Source organism: Podarcis erhardii (genome assembly GCF_964252035.2).
Source record: "Podarcis erhardii genome assembly, chromosome: 4".
Taxonomy (NCBI): domain Eukaryota; kingdom Metazoa; phylum Chordata; class Lepidosauria; order Squamata; family Lacertidae; genus Podarcis; species Podarcis erhardii.
Genome location: NC_138508.1, coordinates 65,255,780 through 65,274,040, shown reverse-complemented (window position 1 = coordinate 65,274,040; position 18,261 = coordinate 65,255,780). Strand labels below are relative to the sequence as shown.

Sequence of the window (18,261 nt, the reverse complement as noted above, 5' to 3'; positions counted from 1 at the left end):
TCTGTAATTGAAAACAGGAAATTTGTGTAATACATTATGGGTCTCTTCTCCTTTCATAAAGAAGGTGAAGTTTTAGAAAGTGAAGATGTAAACAGGTAAAATTAGTGATAGAAGACTGACACAGTTCTTTGGTGGCAAGTGTTTTATTCTCCCAAGTAGTCGATTTTTATGTGACAACTGTGGCTACATATGAAACCTACTGCATATCTGTTCATAGGGAAGGATAGTCGTTATTGTACACTGTTACCATGTGTGATTTTAGGTAGGGTCTGCTGGGATGAGGCTGTTTTAACAGTTACTGATACTAGCAAACATTGTCGTTACTGCCACTCAATGCAGATTGTTACTATCTATATTTTACATTAATCAACTGAGCTCAAATGAACATATCCAATAAAAGAACACACTTTGAAGCCATTGCAGGGCTCTGCGAGTCCACTGATACACAGCAGGTTTTGCCATTCAGTACAGTGTTGGGGCAGCTTGCTTTGTATGCTGGTTATCCATTACCCACAAGAAGCTTTACTACAAAACCATTTCTCAACTTCTTTGTTAGATGTTATTTTTTTATTAATCCTATGTGTAAATTTTATGTGAATTTAGTATATTTTTAAATAAAGAAATTTAAAAGTGGTCTCATAGGTTTGTACATCTTCTAATATTGTTGCTTAATGCTTATTAAAAGCTTCAGAAATTTTAATAATAATTCTATTGTTTATACCCTGCCCATCTGGCTAGGTTTCCCCAGCCACTCAGGGCAGCTTCCAGCAAAATACAAAAAATAACAAAATGTCAGACATAAAAAACTTCCCTTCAGATGTTTTCTAAAAGTTGTGCAATTCTTTATTTCCCTGACATCTGATGGGAGGGTGCCACTGCTGAGAAGGCCCTCTGCCTGGTTAACACTTCTTTTTCTTTTTCAGAACTCAATGCGAGCTACAGTGGAGTTATATGAGGGTAAAAGTGAAGGCTATCCACCAGTTAAAACCTTAGTCACTTTGGGTAAAGAAGATCTATCAATAAAGGTACAAATTTGCTAAACAATTTTTGCTGTAACATCTTGGGGAAAAGCACTGCTTTTTTTCTTAAAAAAATATGTTTAGGGGTACTCTCATTTTCCTACTCATACTGAAATACTGCTCCTCAATGAGGCCCAACTTAGATTCACAAAATGTTTAAGGGTGTGCGTATTCCTGTGTCCCCCCAGGAAAAAAGCACTGGTTTTATGTGGTAATGGGATAAGAGCTGTGTGTTTGTTTGACAACTACTTTGTCAGAGGCCTAGTTTACAAAGAGGGAGAGAACTTCAAAGATTATTATGACTCTTGTTGCAGATAGTTATTAAGTAGGCTACAGAGAGGTGGTGTGTTTTTTTTCCTCTTGGGAAGGAATCCATCCTCTCCACTCCAGTCCTTCTGACTAGAAGTTCAGAGTAACTTTCACATTTCCTTATAGTGCTTAGCTACTCTCTGAATTGAGCAGGAACCTCTTGCATGGGGCATATCATTCACTCCCACTCTGTGCTTTCAACTCTGTAGTCAGGAGAATGTTTACTAATCTAAGGAAACTTAATTTTGGTGTAGTTTAAAGCAAGGAGGAGCTAACCTTTTAGATTTGGAACAGCTGATCCTGAATTCACTTTGAGCCCTAGGGCTCTATTCTGTACATCTGATGTCAGCCCATAGTTTACATGGTGAATGCTGCTTGTGGACAGACAGATACCATATTTTTCGCTCTTTAGGACACACTTTCCCCCCTCCAAAAATGAAGGGGGAAAGTGTGTGCGTCCTATGGAGTGAATGCAGGCTTTCGCTGAAGCCTGGAGAGTGAGAGGGATCGGTGCGCACCGACCCCTCTCGCTCTCCAGGTTTCAGGAAGCTATCCGCAAGCCTTCGGAGTGCCGCGGGAGTACCTGCCGGGCTCCGAAGGCCTGCGGATAGCAGCCTGCAGCCCAAAGCCTGGGGAGCGCAGCGCTTCAGGCTTCGGGCAGCTATCCGCAAGCCTTCGGAGCCCGGTGGGAGTTCCCACCGGGCTCCGAAGGCTGCAGATAGCAGCCTGCAGCCTGAAGTGCAACTCCCACTGCGCTCCCTGGGCTTCAGGCAGCTATCCACAAACCTTCGGAGCGCTCCCCCAGCCTGCAAGCTCCGGGAGTGGCGGCAAGGCTGCGCAACCTTGCCTCCGCTCCCGCACCTGTTCTGGGGTTGGGGGAAGCTTGGGCTAAAAACGAAGCCGTGCGCATCCTCTCCCGGCTGGAGAGGTTGCGTGTGGCTAAAGAGGAAGCCAAGACAGCCGGGGGGGATAATTTTTTTTCTTTATTTCCGCCCCTATAAACTAGGTGCACCCTATGGTCTGGTGCACCCTATGGAGCGAAAAATATGGTACTTCCTTTGGTATTTATGCAAGTGTTAAGTAACTACCTCTCTATTATTAATAGTATAAACAGTGTCCTTGGAGGGCATTTTGTCTTAATGAAACTTTGGTTTTCTTCTATAGATAAGTGATAAAGGTGGTGGTGTGCCACTGAGAAAAATAGATCGCCTATTTAACTATATGTATTCAACTGCCCCCAGGCCTAGTTTGGAGCCATCAAGAGCTGTACCTTTGGTAAGTTCTGTCCTGTTGGCTAATGATAGGCTAACTATTCCCAGAAAATACTTCTCATAGCTTTATGTTATTTTTGCCTTTTCCTGACACAAACTTTGTCTGAAAAACATAGGAGTCAACATAAGCTATTGTTTGATTGTCAACTGATGCAGTATATCTGTAGTAGATCCTAGATGAAATAATAATGATGGTCAACTAAAAACAGTTCCATCTATAAAGTGCTGAATATTTATGATTTCTTTTGATGCATTATGTGGTTATGTACACTGTATACTAGATGTTTCCTATGATAGCTGAATACATTTATAGTGGGATGGCTTTCTCTCAAACTTTGTTATTTACAGATTCTGCATATTTTTAAACAATAAAAAGTTGATATTTAACTTGGTGTCCTCTGTTAGTTTAAATTCTGATATGAAACATAATCAGGGTGGAACAACTTAGCACAAATGAAGAAATGTGCAGGCTCCCAGAAGGAAAATCACAGCCACTTTACTCCTGTTGTTTGTTGTCCTGACACTGCCCAGACAAACCATGAACTGTAATCAAAGCTTGTCCTATGGTTTACTTCTTGTGGCCTGGTTGGAAGAGAAATATTCTCAGACATGATGGGATTGGTAAAAAAGAAAAGCTAAGAGAGTCAAATCTTTCCAGAATGCTTCAGGATTATTTATTTAGCTGCTTGTTTTACCATATCAAAAGGTTGGAAAGACTCATCAGGATTTTGTTTCAATATTTGGCTTAATAAATTAAAGTTCTTATGGATGAGTCATGCCTTTTTGCTGTATTTTTGTATTGTATTTTAATATTTATTGATTGAATGACTTTTATTAATTACTTGTTGTTGTGTTCATATCTTTCTTTTATTGAGTTACATATTTGATAAAGTCCTAGCCTTAAAGGCAACCTAACTTTTTTAGAAAAACAAAATCCCATGAAGCTTTACAATGACTTTGGGCCAGTCACTCTTTTGTAGTGAAGCAAATCTCTCAGAATTGTTTAAAGAATAAAATGGGTGGGGTCAGAGGGAGAGAGAATCTTACATGGCACCTGAACTCCTTAGAGAACAGAAGGGTGGTGGTAGGTGGTATTCAGCTAAGTTTTAGTCAGAGTAGACCTAACTTAGTCATGTTCATTAATTTCAGTTTTTATACTCAGAGTTAAATTTAGTTGAATACTAATACAATGTAATAAAGGTAAATAAAATGAAACTTTTTAAATTACAATATTTAAACAATTGTAGTATTATGTTGGAAACCTAAATTGGTAGGGTTTCACTCTTGGGTACTGGAATGAAGACAGAGCCATATTAAAGGATTGATGCCTGTCAGTTTTGTGTGCAATTACATGGCATGGATTTGGGGTCATATCAAAAAAGTTTTATTCATCAGCTCTGACTTGAAGCATAGAGATGGAAGATGGCTCTAATGAATGAGCTGAGGGTGTGAGGGAGAATCTCTGTGATATACTGCACACTTTTAGGTCATGAGGTGGCCATGTCCCAGTTGCCTTGTGGACCATACTATGAGAAAAGAATCCTTTGAAAATAATTGCTTCAGTTCCTTTGCAAGTAGTCTATATGGTAGCTATTTTTTGTTGATTTGAAAGGCATTGTGTTCTATCAAACATACTTGGAGCACAGTTAGGATGTTATATATCTAGAAATACTTTTTCTGTTGACAAAATTGCAAGTCTTATTTTCTCTACAACTTTCTTCTTTCTTTCATTGCTTCATGCTATCAACAATAATTGATCTAGTAGAGTAGGCTGACCAAAGAATGCGGTTCCAACTCTCGCTTTTTTCGCATCTCCTATGTGTAGAGACTGCTGTGAATAACAATCTCAAGTAATAAACTACCATCAGAATCTCAGTACCACTGAGCAGTGACTGGGATATTGCACCACTAACCGCCACTGTAGAGATTCATGAAAGACTATCAACTTGCCTGGGTGGCTTATAGATCACTGTCAGTTCCGCTAATGTAACTGCATCCTTGGGAGCAAGACAAAATCCACATCCTCCTAAAGTCTCTGCAATCAGATTTGCTGTTCATTAGTGCATGTTGTCAAAATGGCTTTGTACTATTGTGATTTTTCACTGTTTCTCAAATTCAAAATTTTTTTCTATGACCTGAAAGCTTACTGATGTTCAAGCAATCTAAACTTTGAAAGGAAAAAAAAAAATGGCATTATAGTATATATTTATTTACTATATTTTTGGTTCACTTTCTGTAGAATAGAATCTAAAGAAAATGAGAAATCAAACATGCAGTAAAATACTCATATTTAAAGCCAATACACATTAAAAGTATAACAACCTGGAAATGTGTTCAGAAATCGAAGAAAAGTCTTCACCCTCCAGTGAAACATAATGAATGACAAAGAAAGCTGCCCTTTAAATGCTATTCTGTAGAACAGGAGGCAAATCTTTTGTCCCTTGTGCTACTTTGTTGACAGCATTCAGAGCGGGGTGTCATTCTCAGTTATTAGAGACCAGAGAGAAGTATTTTAGCAAAGGCATTCTGTAAGTATAATTGTTTCATTTTTAAATCTTACATTATCCATTTTTTCTTTAGGCTGGCTATGGTTATGGTCTACCAATCTCTCGTCTTTATGCTAGATACTTTCAAGGAGATCTCAAACTTTACTCAATGGAAGGTGTGGGTACTGATGCTGTAATTTATTTGAAGGTAAATACAATGACTCCTTTAAAGGGAGTGTTATTGGCAAAGCTGTATTTTCTTCTGCTGACCATAAAAGCTTCATGGCTAACACAGTGCCGGATTTAGGAGACCCCCTCCCCGCCTTCTGTTCTGTACCTGCTCTCAAGTGCACTAACTTTATGAAAAGTTAAGGGAAGGGGAGGAGAGGAGAGGTGATCAGCAAGCTCTTGTGAGGAAGTAGTTTGTGATTCTGCCACCAGCTGATTGTAGATGGTGCTTTGATAGGCGAGTCTTGGGACAGTGTGTTGCAAGTCGCAATTCAGAAAGCAGTAATCAGTAATCAGTAACAACTGTCCAAAAGGAATTACAGTGGTGCCCCGCAAGACGAATGCCTCGCAAGACGAAAAACCCGCTAGACGAAAGGGTTTTCCGTTTTTCGAGGGGCTTCGCAAGACGAATTTCCCTATGGGCTTGCTTTGCAAGACGAAAACGTCTTGCGAGTCTTGCAAGTTTTTTCGCTCCCCCCCCTTTTTCTAAGCTGCTAATAGCCGCTAAGCCGCTAATAGCGCTAAGCCGCTAAGCTGCTAATATGGGTGCTTCGCAAGACGAAAAAAACGCATGACGAAGAGACTCGCGGAACGAATTATTTTCGTCTTGCAAGGCACCACTGTATTGTGAAAATAAGAAATATTTGGTGTTGGGGCAAAATTAGTCTTCGCTCAGGGTGCCATGTTACCAAAGTCTGCCCCTGGCTAACTAGGAACTCAGCTGCTGTGCTTCATGCTTTGAGTATATGTATTAGAAGTCATAAAGAGGGCTTTAGCTTTACATAATTGGCCTTGCATTATTCAACAGTAGGTAAAGCTGTATGTTGCCTTTGATGTCATAAAACTAAACATTTCTTCACAATTCTTGACCCTTGAAACGAGATATGCAATATCCTTTTCATATCAAAGTTCACTCATCCTTTGTTTAATTAAACTCTTCTTTATAGTAACTCCAAGGCAGGTAGCAAAATGTTTCCAAATGAAACAGCATCACCAATTAACAAATATTGGGATATTATATCCTGGATGTAAACTCCAGGTTTGTCCTCCTTATAAGTCTGCTCCCGAAACTTGATCGTGTTACTTTTTACCCTTTCTTTAGGCTCTTTCCAGTGAATCATTTGAAAGACTTCCAGTTTTCAATAAGTCAGCCTGGCGACATTACAAGACCACCCCAGAAGCTGATGACTGGAGCAACCCTAGCAGTGAACCCAGGGATGCTTCCAAATATAAAGCGAATCGATAACTCACCAGTGTTTTCTACCTGGATGGCAACACTTACGTTCAGAAATGAGTCTCTGCTTTGTTCCAAATCCCAAAATCCTCTAATCCACAGTAGTCAATATTTCCCTAGAAAGACCTGTTATGGGACTGAAATAGCAAGAACAGAAGAGATTTTCAAAGACTGACATCATGCATTTTTGGTGTGAATTATTATAAATACTTTGCCAAAACATGCTTGGTTAGTTGAGTCACAAGTGACAAAATGGATTGCACTGTGATTGCAGTTAGATTATACAATTGTATAGTTAAAAGGGTACTATTTTTTAAAGGTCGGTTTCTAGTCCTTTGTAAGAATTGGCAAAATTGTTTTGACTCCCTATTTGACAGTAGTGTCTTACACAGCAATATAATGTAACACGCATATTCTACTGTAGTTGAATGTGTGCTTAAACTCACATTGCTGCATTTTTATATGGTACTGTGTAATCCTACATTTAGAAAACAACTATGGGAGCTCTTCTGGTCTTGTCACCAAAACCAGTATACATGCTTAGTTCTTTCAAAAGTTATTGTACTTCAAAGTGATTCTTTCCACAATTCTAAAAGTTCATTTCTTTAGTGTTTACCAAACTTTCTTGTAAAGCACTGAAACTTTGCAATAGCTGTCCTGAGGTGCTTTCTTTTTTAAATACCATAAAGAACAGTAGCATGCTCATCAGTTTTGGGTACCTGAAACAATTCCTACTGACCAGGAAGAGAGAATTAATTTGGAATGTGAGATTCAGCACAACAAATATACTTTGTTGTAGGGAAGCACATAAAGAATCAAGCCAGTAAACATTTGGGGATCCAGCTAGATACTAAAAGGAGGTTGGCTTTAAGATATTGGTTGTTTCAAACCCATTTAATAGTAAAACTAAAATAATTCGTAAAAGGATTTCAAAAATGACGTGAAACCTTAGTAGACTAAACATTTGAAACACTGAAATAACTGTCTTTTTAAAAAAAATGTTTCTTCCAAGAAAGGGCATTATGCTGAAAGCTGACAACCTGCTTGAACGAGTCATTGTCCCAACTACTGCATCTGATACTAAGGCTCTAAAGAGAGTAGAAGCATGGGTTCTGGCAACACCTTTTCACAGGAGCAAAGCTAGAGTGAGGAGTGAGGGTATCAGAACACCAAAATACATTCCTTGGTGTCTGTGTATTGTATTTGTATGTGAATTGTTTTGACAGAATATGAAACAGAATTTCTAATTAAATGCAGTTTGGTCTGTAAGGAAGACAAAGAGAAAGTTATGTTGACTTAAATTTTCAAGTAGCTTGTAAAAGCTTCTATACTATTCTTTATTCAAACACAGTAGACTGCTTAATTGGCAATTAAATCTGAGTACCCCAATTCCAACTGAGACATTTGAAAAGCGTTACTTTTAAACTTACTGGGTTTGCATACCTTTGCATCAGTGGCTATTATATACATGAATTTTAACCATGTTTATGACTGTTTGCAGTGTTTGCACTTATATGTCTTTCTGAGCAATATGTCCAATCTTTAAACTCTGAAAAATATCCTCATACATGAGATCTATGTACATTTTCAGTGACTCAAAATTCAATTAAAGGGAAATCACCTTTAGTATGATTGTCAAACTGATAAAATTACAAAATATAATAACTGCATACAAATATGACCAGCATATAGATCTCCTAGTTTATTAGTGTGTAAAGACTGCCACTCTTATTTGGAAGTCATATCATGGTACCTTAATCTAACAATGAGATGGGTAGGATTTGCCATCAATAAGATGTTTGTTATTTCTTAGCTTTTAACTTGGGCAAGATAGGAATGGTGTAGTCATTAGAAGGTATATTCGGGGGGGGGGGGATCAATTCAGTAATGAGTACAATTAGGTTAGAATCAATTACTGCAAAAAAATTCCAAAACACCAAGCAACAACAACAATAATACTTAAGCACATTTTGAGTGTTCACAATGCTTTGCATTCTTGATTTCAGTAAAATGTGGCCATGTAGTTTAGTAACTCAAGCAGTAGTTGTACCGTCCTTATTACCACTGTGTCTTACCCTTGGTAAGTGAGACAAGCCTATTTGAAAGCCCTGGCTAGACCATTCTTACCAAACCTGTGACTAATCCAGCGGTGCATTATCTGTTTATTGATTACAGGATTAAAAAGACCTATTGGATCCCAGATAATGGGATCAGCTTCTTCCTCCCAATGTTACATACTTATTTGCAAAATGGTGCATCAGAGATGATGCCTGGGGCCCTTCGTGGCTAAGGAGACTTTCTTCTCTCAGTTGTAGACACTCTATGTTGCCCCCAGCAGTGAACACTAGTGTCTAATTCTATTCTCTTGTGTGCTGATGCAGCAGCTAATAAAGTAGGTTTGTAAATCACATTGACTTTGCATAATAAGCTAGCACATTGATTAGAAGAGGGGGGCAAATTCCATGAATGTTACAAGTAAGTATGCTTGGGGGAAAATAAAGGGGGGGGTAGAAACTGTTACAAATGAATCAACCCACATTGAATTCAAAGGGATTGAAGAATGGAGTCTGCTGATAACGTTTTCTTTTTTCTAATTACGATTTGAAAGTCGCTTTAGAGTGAAATAAACTGAGAGGATCACTAACACTGAAAGCTTTTAAAGCAGGAAATGTATCCCTTAACTCTTTATCATATATATTCCCTTAGGAAGCCACAGAAATACTGATGGCTTTAGCAGTTTTAAGTAGGCACCTTCTGCTCTTCCCTGACTTCACTACACTGTGAAGTATATTGGAATATATTGACTGTAAAGAAACCTTACAGAGCGGTTTCTGGGGAGGAATAAAAGGGAGCTATTGTCTCGAAGAGATTTAAACACACAAGTGTGTTTTTCTACTGAACAGTTAATTGAAGGATTTAGATTAATCCAGCAGCCATGTCAAAATTGAGCTTTGCCACAGCTGTGTAAAAGACACTCACTGAAACATATACAGTAGTTGCAAATGGCTTACAAACTACAAAATAACTTAAAAAATGAGAGATAAATATTGTGCCCATTTTATTGCTAACAAATAAATAAGGCTGCCTTAAACTTCAAAATATACCAGTGAGGTAAGCAATAAAACTGGTTCTCTCATCCAGCTTCTTTGTAGAATACAGTATGCATTTTTAGTAATACTCAAATTTTGATACCTTTTTTTTTTTTACTGCTTGCCTTTTGCTGTTAATTTATTTAAAAGCATTTGGATACAAGGCCCTGAAAGGTGCTGGATGGATGATACGTTTTCACAGATTATACAAAAAGTTGGTAGTAGAGGTTACTTTGGGTAATATCCCCAAACTCGTGCCCTAATTTTTTTATACCTTCAGCACTATAACCCAACACTAGTTCACTCTTGTGTGAACATGCTAAGACGATCCAGCAAATTGTGTGTATGCAGCCTGCTTCTAAATGCAAGACTGCATTGGGCCACTAATTTATTACTGGCATTAGAAGTGGAATATAGCAGAGCCTTTTCAATCCTGTTCTAAAACTACAGACATGTTGGAAGCAGTTCCTCTTGAATTTCATTTTCCCTATATTAGGCTAAGACAGTGTGTCAGTGAAGCTGCACTCCGTCCAAATCCTCTGGGGGTGTTCAACTCACCCAGTCCTCAAAAAGCAGCACATAAATCATAATCTCTTACTGTTCTTCTCTTCCCTCCTTACATGTGTTTTTGTGGGAAGTTTTATGGTCGATGTGGGTGCACCATATAGCTCATCTCCTTGAACTCTGGCATTTTCTATCCAAACAGAATTGGAGAAAGTTATCTGCTGCTCACTGGGTGTTGGGAGCAAAGACACCGCATCTGGAAGTATGTCTGAGGCAGAAAATATTTTCCATATAGGAAAGGTTTTATAGGAAATGGAGCTGGCAGTGGTTGGAACACTAAGCTTTAGCTGCCAAAGAAACAGGATGCTGCAGGATTATCATGCCCATCTATGGTCTGTTTATCAAGAGTTATGACGTTTCTTCCTTATGGGCAGCAGCAATAGCAGTGCCAAACCTTGGCAAGTATGGGAGGAGAGGTTACCTGTCTTGGAACCCTCCCCACAATAGTCTGAGAGCCTAGGATTTAGAAGTATCACAAAGTTCCTTCCATCATTGCCTTCCCAGCTGAAACTGGTCTCCCAAGTGCACAGTTTGTAGGTTATCCCGTAGAACCCAGAGTTTACATCTTCTTTATAAACCACTTTAACTCTGGAGTAGGCCTGCTGAAATAAAGATAAGTTTGTTTTAATGCAATTACCTTGTAGTGAAGTCAGTTGAGGATGATTGCTTACAAAAGCCATTTATATGGTATTTTAGTTTTATTAGAACCAGACTTGGAGAAGAAAAACAATTTGCTGCATATTTATTCAGGTAGAATGGGTTGAAAAGTTCGTAGCAATGGTTGAACAGGAAGAGAGAGGAGCATGGCTCAACATGTATGCACTGCATGCTGAACTTCCTGGGTTCAGTCACTGGAATCTCCAGCTACAAAGGTCACAGGAAAAAGTGATGTGAATGACCTCTCCTTAAGAAATTTACTGCCAGAAAACTGAACTGAAATGGACCAATGCTCTGACTCTACGTAAGGGAAGTTCATTTGAACTTGATTGGGTTACAGTATAAAAGAAGGGAATTCTCAAAAAGTCACTTTTTGAGGTGTTCTAAGCAGATGGATTTCTTAAATGCTTCCTGTAGCAAATGTTAGAATTCCAGATCTGCAGTATGCATCATTTAATTGTAAATGTTGCTTCCTTGTTTTTCACTGTGCAATAAAAAAATAAAATGAGATTCTTTGTCAGTTTTATGTATAGCTTTTTTTTTTTTTTTGCTGCAACAGGAAGCAAATTTGCTTTGAAGCTAACCAACTGAAAACTGGACTTCCAAGTAAACATTTTAAGATCGACATGGCTCACACTTATTGGCAACTAAATTGGCTATATATAAAATTATGCATATTGTATAAATTTGCCCTATATATCTGAGTTTTCTGTCAAGATCCTTGGGATTTTGGTTAAATAAAATGAGACGTAGTCAAATACCAATACTGAAATACAAAATACGGTACTTGAAACCTTCCCGTAGGCATCTGATTGACCACAATGAGAGCAGACTCTTCTTACATTATGAAAGGTACATGTGTGTATAAATTCTGGCTTCTTTCAAACACAAATGGGGGTCCTAGTCCCTTGCTACCCTTTGAAAAGCTGCAATTTATAAATGTCTTCATCCTTTATAACTGATGAAATCTGTAAGTATTTTCTGCTTCAGTATCTACCCCCAGAACAATAAAACGCCTTGGCTGTTGGAAACAATCCTGAAGTAAGTTTGTTACAATGCGAACGAACTTTGTTATGAAAGGTGCTCTGATGCTAAGGCAAAGTCAGTGTTTTTCCCCCTCAGACCTGCAAACATTGGAATCCTGCACATATTTAAAAGAGTAGTTTTTTTTTTTTTGTGAAAACATTTGAAAGCCCCTTATCTCAATACATGCCAAAAAGAAGCTGCAAATTTAGGTGTTCTGCTCCCTCAGTTCCTGTCAGCCATTTTGTTAACGGGCAGCAAAGGAGCTGCCACCTGGACAACTCCCGAAGAAATATCCTTTGTTCCACAAACAGGAAGAAGAAGCGGGCAGATCAGACAAGAAGCCAACGTGCAATCGATCACAGGTAAGCAAAAACAATATCCTTAATGAAAGAGTTGCAACCTGGCTAGGTATACCTGCTCTCTTCAAAGAACACTTTCTCAGCTAATTGCCTAAGATTTTTTTTTTTAAAAGTATTATGAGATTGTCTGAGAGCAATCCTAACTGCATGGGTTGAACCATACACCAAAACAAGACATCTGGCTGACTGTAAGAGTAGCCGACAGTTTGGCGTCCTTTGAATCACTACCTCACAAGGGATGTCAATCTCTAGGCAGCAGGCAGCATAAAGTGCTTGCTAATATTTCTGTACAGAAGGTATGACTCGGCGACTGTGACTGGATAAAATAATCTGAGAACAGTTAATGGAGAATTCACTGTTTTGGATTGGCACTGTGGCTGTGGAAAGCTTACCTTTCCAAATAATGATCATACCATACTTGTACTATTTTGTTGCTGGATAAAAATTTTATTTCCTTCTGTTCTTGTGTGCCCTGCCTGTGCCCTTCTGAAGCAGTGTTGTTTACTATGACAGTCCTAGAGTCACAAGTGTGTGTGCCATTACTGGAGACAGACGCTGTACTTCTTCGTCCCATCTTGAAAAGGCCTACATCATTCTGAGGCTTTCTGTTTTGCAGGATTCATTATTATTGCTCCTGGGGCCAAGCACCATCTAGTGCATTAAGTATGCTCATCTAAACTTAACTTCTGGGGTCCATGCTATAATGATCTACACTCCTTCCGGCAGCCCCCACAGTTTAATTCCCTTTTCCTATTGAAATTTGATAGTTGTGTGCTCCTTTCTTTCTGGCACTGAAGCCCGTAGCATTTCTGTTTTTTAAAAATGAACACAATTCCTGTGCAACACCAGGGCTGGCCCTCTGATGAGGCAGAGTGAGGCAGCTGCCTCGGGCGGCAAGTGCTGAGAGGCGGGGACGGGACAGAGCTGTGAGTGCCATGTGGCCTGCCCTATACCCCCATACTAGCTGGCTGTCCTCAAGTGCAGTGAAAGATACTTTCCTTTCACCAGTATTGGAGTAAGATTCAACTGCCAATCTAATTGACTTCTGTGTATGCCTTAGGCTATGGTTCTGTCATGTCCTTTGCCTCAGGCAGCAAATGTCTTGAGCCAGCCCTGGTTAGGATAGTTTAGAACAGTACTAGTTCATGGGTGGGTAGACACACACTCCTTGGCTGGATAACCCCCAGTTTCTAACTTGGTCTTTGTGTTAGTTTATTGGCCATTATCACCACCTTAGCAGTGTCAAAGCTGTGATCTAAAGAAAATGTTTCCTTGTGTGTCTAAGGCTGCAATCCAAGCCCACTTACCTGGGATGAGCCCCGTTTAATTCAATAGGGCTTTCTTCTGAGTAAATCCATAAAACGTGCACTTCTCTAATAGTAGAAAACTTGCAATGAATAAATCTATCTTTTTAGGTTTGTTTGCTTTTAATTTATGTAATGCCTGGAAAATTTAAGGCTGCAATCCTATACCTACTTATCTGGGAATAAACTCTGTTGAACTCAATAAGCCATGCTTCTGAGCAGACATGGCTTGGATTACACTGTAAGTTTATTTTTTAAAAAAAATATCCAAGGATGTTCCAATGACTGTGGAGGCAAAACTAAACTAGAAAAAGCTTTTCTTGCACAATTCATTTTCCAAGAGGTTAATCAACCTTAATTAGACATAGTTAGACTTTTGCCAGATACTGTAAATCAGAATAAGATTTAACTTCACAGAGAGTAATATATTCTGATGGAATGTTTATTAAGCAATTCTGTTAATAAATAATTATAATTCAACCTCAGGAAGCTTAATTGCTATGAGTGTTTGGTGGATTGTTTTTCGTGTCTAAATTATTTTTGTTTTGATAATTGGATTTGAATAGAGATGCATTTTGTCTTCCTGGAGTTTTCTGTTTTTATTGGGGTGAGGAGCTGCAATGCATATGAAATTGATGTATAGTTTGAATTTTTTTTAGAAAAACCATTACAAATAGTCTAGCTGATTGGTTACCTTTTAAAGAACAGACTATGCTTATTTTCATAGTTTATTGATTGCCATGGTGCCCTAAGTAATAAATAAAAACCATAGGAAGTTTCTAGCTATGCTGGTCCTATGGAATCAAAGCCATTAAAATGCAATACCTCAGCGGTAGATACCTTTTTATTGCTGTGAATCTTCACAGCCTTCCTCAAGGTAGCACTTCTGTTTCTTGGGATATCCCATTTTCCTAGCACCCATAAGAGGAATGCTTGGTAACTGAAAAAACAAACAAGTTTTTTTAATTTCCCCCAAGCTGGTGCATTTGCTGCCACTCTGCGTACTATGAGAAATCTGGCTCCATGTCTGTCAGGCGACAGCATCTATAGGATTGTGCTTGTGAAATTACTGTTAGTTATAAGCACAGATGCAAACAAAGCTGCCTAATATCATGTTGTGGACTTTTATCAAAATGGCTTACTTGAGGCTTGAATTCCTTAGTATGAGTTTATCTAGAATTAATAACATTTTATAATATATGCTGATGATTTTTGCTACTGAAGAAGCTTTCAAACTTTAAACATAGTTCAGCTGCATTCATTACCAATTTCTTATAGGAGTAGTATTCAAATGGACCATAGTTAGACATTTAAGCTAGATAACATTCAAAGCAACACACATGAAATTGGTTTCTTGTTTGCTTCTCTGATATCCTGTTCTTGGTTCAGGTAGTCATGGACAGCACGGAAGCCAGACCAAGGTAAGTAAACTACGTCGTGTGCCTTGTCCTGCGACCTCTCCTATTCCAAGTGGTCCCTTTTGAATCCTAGCTACTATTTCTACGTATTAACTACTTGGGCAAAGATTGTACTGTGATTAGCATTCGCTTGACTTACAAAGAGCCTGATTAAGCTAATGATCATCCTTATGCAAGAAATATTTTTTGCAGCTCTTTATTCATATCTGTGGTACAGTATGAATATTAAAGAAAACCTCCCCTTATTGGTTCTATTCTGAATAACATTATGCACACCTGAGGCCCTTCAGACAGCCAAATCAGAAAAGTCAACTCAGCATAAATCACCTCTGTAATGATGAATAGCTTTACATCTTAAAATAAGTATCAGATCACATTTGTTGCCGATTTGCATAAATAGGATTTTGTTGACACTTGACTTACTTAATCGTAAATTGCAGTGCTCCGTTTTCTGGAATGTCTGCAAAAACTGAAACTCCTTGACTTGTAAATTTGTGGACAGCAAACATTCTTACAGTCCTGGAATGTTATTAAAAGGGTGTGCTCTCCTTTGTCTTCTTCCATACTGTGGGAGTTGAGAAAAGCCCCTTAGGACGCAATATAGGTTGTTCAACTAAATTCCCTTGTTAGTGTTCCATCCCATCAGCATTTTAGTGATCGGAAGCATGTGATAATGAATCTACTTTTCATAAGTGGATGATAGCTTTTATCACTAGCATTTAATTTGTTACATTGACTTTTTAATGAAAGAATTTGAGAAACGTGATCAGAGATTTATATAGCAGTGATAAAAGTCCCCCCCCCCCCCCCGCAAATTGCTCTACGGCATTTTGCAACGTTTATAAATTAAATATCTGGTTGTCTTTCTATTCTCTTTGGAAAACTGTATTTGCACTTGAAGAGGAAATAGTGAGGTAGACTAGGCTAATACATTAGGAATCAATGTATAAAAGTCAAGCTCACATCCACCTTGAGCTTTGGCTCTGGGAAATTCACTGGTTCCAGAAGCTTAAGAGCGTTTTTGTGAGACATTGCTTGATAGTTCAGCTTTGAAAAAGGGTGTGATAGAAAATTTAAACACTTAAGCATTGGATTTGTAATTAGGTAGACACATTGGTTCCATGCTACCTTTTACATGCTTCTTAGATTATTTTGATTCTATATATTCTCCCTTCTATCATGTGGTTGTTGGTATCTTTTATGTGAAATAAAACATATTCCTCACTTGCAGTTGAGGTATTCCAGGGGCAATTCCGTAACAAGTCTCCATTTCAGTGAAAGAGTGTCTGGAGACTTAAGGGACCTTGGTGAAATTTACTTTATTTATAAATACACATACAGAACATGGTGATGACAAGTACACTCCACTAATTAGGTAGTGTAGTTGCTGTCTTGTATCAGATTCCCAATAATTCCTGCAGCCATGTTGGCCAATTGCAGCTAGATTTCCCAGCTCACCCACTCTTCTCTAATTCTATGGTGTCTAAACCACAGAGCCTAGGGCTTGCTGATTCGAATCCCCGTGACAGGGTGAGCTCCCATTGTTCGGTCCCAGCTCCTGCCCACCTAGCAGTTCGGAAGCACGTCAAATGCAAGTAGATAAATAGGTACTGCCCTGGCGGGAAGGTAAACGGCGTTTCCGTGTGCCGCTCTGGTTTGCCAGAAGTGGCTTAGTCATGCTGGCCACACGACCCGGAAAAACTGTCTGTGGACAAACGTCGGCTCCCTCGGCCTATAGAGCGAGATGAGCGTGCAACCCCAGAGTTGTCCACGACTGGACCTAACGGTTAGGGGTACCTTTACCTTTTTATTTATCACTCACTATGCAACTTTAAAATAATAATAATAATAATGCTGCAATTTAGCCTCTGCAGCCCATTACTTCACTGAAAATTGTGTGGGGTGAGAAGACCTACTTGTGATAGATTGTTGTCGGTAGCCTTGCAAAACAAGTTGACAGCTAAGTAAAATATCCCCATCCTTCTGGAAACTTCCTGGCTGAAGGGAACACTATGTGTGCTCTGATTTAGAAGAGATAGCAGCTTCAAGATAAAATGTAAAGATTTGTTGGACATGACCATACTTGGTGTTCCTTGTCTGTAGCTGTAATCCAGTAAACAAGTTTGGACTCTCCATGTGTTTTAAGAAACATCTCTCCATTGCTAACAGAAATGAAAGGAATTGGGAAAATAATTCCTTTAAATGTATGCAACCGAAGCACATCTTTATTAGCACCCCCAGCTTTTTACCATGTACACTATGCATTAAAAGCACATGTGAAGCACATGACTCCCCCCCCAAAAAAAAAGTATTCTGGAAACTATAGTTTAAAGGTGCTGGGAATTGCTGCTCTGTAAAAGGTAAAGGACCCCTGGATGGTTAAGTCTAGTTGAATTAGACTGGGGTGCGGCACTCATCTCTGCTTTCTGGCCAAAGGAGCTGATACTTGACTGCAGACAGCTTTCCTGTAGCTCGGTATATGATGGGGTCCGTGTGTGTTAAACTAAGGTTACCAGGATAATTTGGAGAAAGTCATGTGCTTTAAATGTATGTGTGTAAGCAGCCTAAATGGTAAAAAGTGAAAGATACTAAAAACATTAGGCAACACGGGTGCCTGGGCTCTGTCAACTGAAGCTACAGCTTGCCAACCATAAAATGGGCTGACTCCAGATTAATGATCTTGCAGCTCCCTCTTTAGCCATTGGCATATTGGTCCAATTCTGGTGTGTGTGCATGCATATGAGTTAAGGATCAGCTAGAGCAACAGCAAAATAAAGAAAGTAAATACACTTCTCATTGTACTTCATTTACTTTCACGTGGATCTTTCGGCACATAAACAGCCTGGAACACATTCAAGTCAATATTAGTTAAAATTTAAAAAATTAAAAAGCCAATGATGCCACTCCCCCCAAAAGTTTTAAAACCCTTCTTGGTGGCTGAAGATAAGATTGTATACTCTGCCATACCTGGGAATTGCTTACTGAAGTTTTTGTCATGGCAACAGAAACTCCTGCTCATCTACCAACTGAAGACATTATGTACATATATACATATATAAGGCTTTGCTGCTGGGCAAATCAATTGCATTTGTAAGGTACTGTACAGCATAAATTAAATAGTGGTTCTGGTTAGCTTTTCCCTTTGAGAATTAAGACCCACAACTGTACATTCTTCCCACATCTCTTCCACTAACCCCCCATCCTGCTAAAGTAAATATCCTTACATTTCAACATTTCCTTTCTCATGTAAGCAGAGCTCTTGGTGAGTGACGCCAGTGAGGATCTAACTGACCGCAG

The 18,261-nt window shown here is 38.9% G+C and overlaps 1 protein-coding gene across 1 annotated transcript in view; it reads left to right on the top strand.

Moving 5' to 3' along the window:
* Positions 1–11,377, top strand: part of PDK3 (pyruvate dehydrogenase kinase 3) — a 46,772-nt gene extending 35,395 nt beyond the window's left edge. The window contains exons 8-11 of the mRNA XM_081858902.1: positions 924–1,025; positions 2,493–2,603; positions 5,180–5,293; positions 6,416–11,377. Coding sequence (XP_081715028.1) covers positions 924–1,025; positions 2,493–2,603; positions 5,180–5,293; positions 6,416–6,559 — 471 coding nt within the window. The 3' untranslated portion in view covers positions 6,560–11,377. The remainder of the gene's footprint in view (positions 1–923; positions 1,026–2,492; positions 2,604–5,179; positions 5,294–6,415) is intronic.
* Positions 11,378–18,261: the final 6,884 nt, after the last annotated feature.